Source organism: Aspergillus alliaceus (genome assembly GCF_009176365.1).
Source record: "Aspergillus alliaceus strain CBS 536.65 unplaced genomic scaffold BDW43scaffold_7, whole genome shotgun sequence".
In the NCBI taxonomy this organism is placed as follows: Eukaryota; Fungi; Ascomycota; class Eurotiomycetes; order Eurotiales; family Aspergillaceae; genus Aspergillus; species Aspergillus alliaceus.
In genome coordinates, this window is record NW_022474690.1 from 1035999 (window position 1) to 1038944 (window position 2946).

Consider the following 2946-nt stretch of genomic DNA (forward strand, 5'->3'; position numbering starts at 1 on the left):
AATATATATCATGGATCCGTCGCGTGGAAAGATTAGTTCTGTAGTGTGAAGCATTGACATCTTGGTTTAATGAGAATCGCATATCAAAGTTCAATTACATCATAGACAAACTATATAGAATGGAATGAGGTTGATGGAATCCAAATCTTAAACTCCCGGCGCCCGTGCTGATCGAACAAAGAATCCAGTGGTGGGTCAGCTGTACAGCAACTAGCAAGCCTGGATCCAGTTGTCTAAATTCATGTTCTTGATGACGGTCGAAAAGTTGGAAGATCCGGAAAAGTCGCAAGCTTTGTTCTTCTGGTTCGTGGTGACCATTTCGTTGTTGTTCGTGTCGTCACCCTTAGGGTATTCGATATGGAAGACGGGCTTGTTCTTATCGATGAAAGCGGCATAGGTGTCGCACTCCTCATATTGCGCGCATTGCTCGTTCACGCTCCACTGCATGTTGTCGATCACTGCGGGGATGATCGCCCCGGCATTTTTCAATCCAATGGACATATTGCGCGCATGCGCTTCGTTGGCAAGCCACATCACAAAGTTCGCCGAATCCTCCTTCTTCATGTCTAGGCCGTTCTCGTTGTCGTACGCATCGACGTTATCCGGGTCGACTCCATCGCAGTTCTTCTCGACCGCCATATCCAGACGCGACGTCATGATCTTGCGCACATTCGCGGAGTTGAGATTGAGCCATTTCTCGTTCGGCCATCCATTAAGCGTGCGGCCCAGGTCGGAATCCTTGAACTTGTCCTTGTCGGGTCTCCAGTTCTCGTAGCTTCCGGCGGAAAAGTAGCAGATCACCTTGCGGCCTTGCTTGTGCAGATCGTCGATGGTCGACTTGTCGTTGTTGAAGAGATCGATATCGTAGATATCCGCATCCACCGAGGTGTCGTTGAGAGCATACAGAAGCTCGATCTGCCATTTCGTTCCCACAGCCGGTTGCCACTTGGCCGTGGTCACGCCCCCTCCAGAGGTGGGCGGAACCTCGCCTTCGTCGTCGTCCCCTCCCTTATGCAGACCAACACCCAAACCGACACCCAGACCAATAGCGAGGGCGATCACGAGAGCGACAGAGCCGATGATTAGCATGCGCTTCTTTACGGACCAGGCCTTCCAGCCTGTCGCGGCTTGTCCTTTCAGGGCCATCGATTCTTCCAGTGTGCCCGCCATGGTGCAAAGATTTCCACAAAGAAAAAAGTAATAAAAAAAATTCGTTGAAATGAACGACTGAAGAAATTGAAAAAAAAAAAAAAAAAGATCAACGAGAGAACTTTAGCGAAAGTGAGTCACGACCTGCGGTTTGATTACACAAAACCACAGCAGCGGGATGGGGGTTTAAGAAGGGGAAAATGAAAATATAAAGACCACCTGCGATGAAGATCAGTCGATAAGATAATGAAGCAAAATGAAGTGGCGTCGTTCCGAAGTAGAGATCCGCGGCGGTCGAGGCAACCGTTAAATGAACAACAAAGAAACAAGGCTCTCAGTGGTTACACAGAAACTATGAAGGGGGTTTTCCAGAAATTGCGTCGAGCGTCTCCGGGGAATGGGAAGGAGAGAAGTCTGGTGTTTGTTGGAATTAAAGGCGAATGAATGCCTTACCTCTGACTGCGGCTGTCCAAACAATGGACTCTGCCACAGTGGCTGTTGGCTTTGAAGGGTCACCTGCCGTGTAACCCAGCTAACGAATGATGGCTTGAAAAAGTGAAGGAAAATGAGGAAGAGGAGGAGAGAATGCGGGAGCCTAGCGATGAAACTATTGCAGTTTGCCTCCGCGATCTTCCATTATACTCTTTGAACCTCGAGCGCCAATAAGGGTTCTGGACTGAAGGGTCTACAGGCAGTCAGCGCGCGTAGGCTGAGAACTATGATTATCCTTGGGATCCGGACCGGAGTCTCATTAGCTGCCAGGGGACCTCACGTTTGGTTTGTTTAGTGGGTTTAAAATTGTTGTTTGGGGTCTATCAGAGAATACTTATGGCATACATTAGGCATTTGGGCGAAAACTTAGCTACGAAAATCATTCTATGAATAAGAAAGGGAATAAAGTGCCACCCGGAACAAAAGAAAAACCTTTAACGCCGAGAGGGAAAACACGAAGAGGTCAAAAGGAAGGGTCAGGAACTGCTGACTAAAGGATTGATTAACTAAACAGAAGAAGATCCACTTCTTTCTTTGTGAGACGGATTTTGACTTCTGACTTTTTATTAGACTTTTTTTCTTTCCTCTTCCCGATTTTCAGCCGGTCTGGAACTTTGCCAATCACTCCTTAGTTGGTCGTTTAGGGTCAAAGTTGAATCTGATCAATCCACTGTCAATCCACGGACACTAACCCTTAAGTCCCGAGTAAAGTGGGCCGCGTTGAACTGTTACCCATCGGTTTGGAATACCTTACATACGGTACGTACAATACATACGGTTCGTATCTTTTCAAAACCTTCAATACCGAGCCGTCCCTGTACCAGGAACATATGATGCATGTATAGTCGATATTTGAGGCTATAGTAAGCTGGACTCATGAGACATTTCACTAGATGCGTAGGTAAGAAATACCCCCCTCCCGGCCGTCTCGTATAAAGGCTAGCCCCATGCTAGAGCTGCAACAAAGGCACAGAATGAGAATCAACTTGGTGGCCGGCCAAGGGGAAAAATTTGCCAGGCCGAACGACTAGACTGAAGATGGGATGGATCGGGTTTTAGCATTGCGATTCTATCGACAAGGTTCTCCACCTACCGAAATGAAGGGCATCCTATTCTTTGTTTCTCCACTACCACGTTTAATATCTACTGTCTTTTAGTATGTACATTAGTGCACTCCACGACCAAGTTTTTGTTTCTCCGCGAACTCGGTCTTAGCCGAAGCATCCATCCCAACCAATCGACTGGAAATCCTCTTTTCAGCATACGGAGTCGCTACGAGGAGTCTGGGTTCCCTTGAACTGAGAC

The 2946-nt window shown here is 47.6% G+C and overlaps 1 protein-coding gene across 1 annotated transcript; it reads right to left on the bottom strand.

The window, feature by feature from the left end:
- Nucleotides 1–210: 210 nt before the first annotated feature.
- Nucleotides 211–1146, bottom strand: BDW43DRAFT_298048 (endo alpha-1,4 polygalactosaminidase; the record flags this gene model as incomplete). Its single annotated transcript, XM_032044497.1, has 1 exon — nt 211–1146. One exon carries the CDS (start codon nt 1144–1146, stop codon nt 211–213), a length of 936 nt encoding a protein of 311 aa, XP_031903917.1.
- Between the last annotated feature and the right edge of the window lie 1800 nt (nt 1147–2946).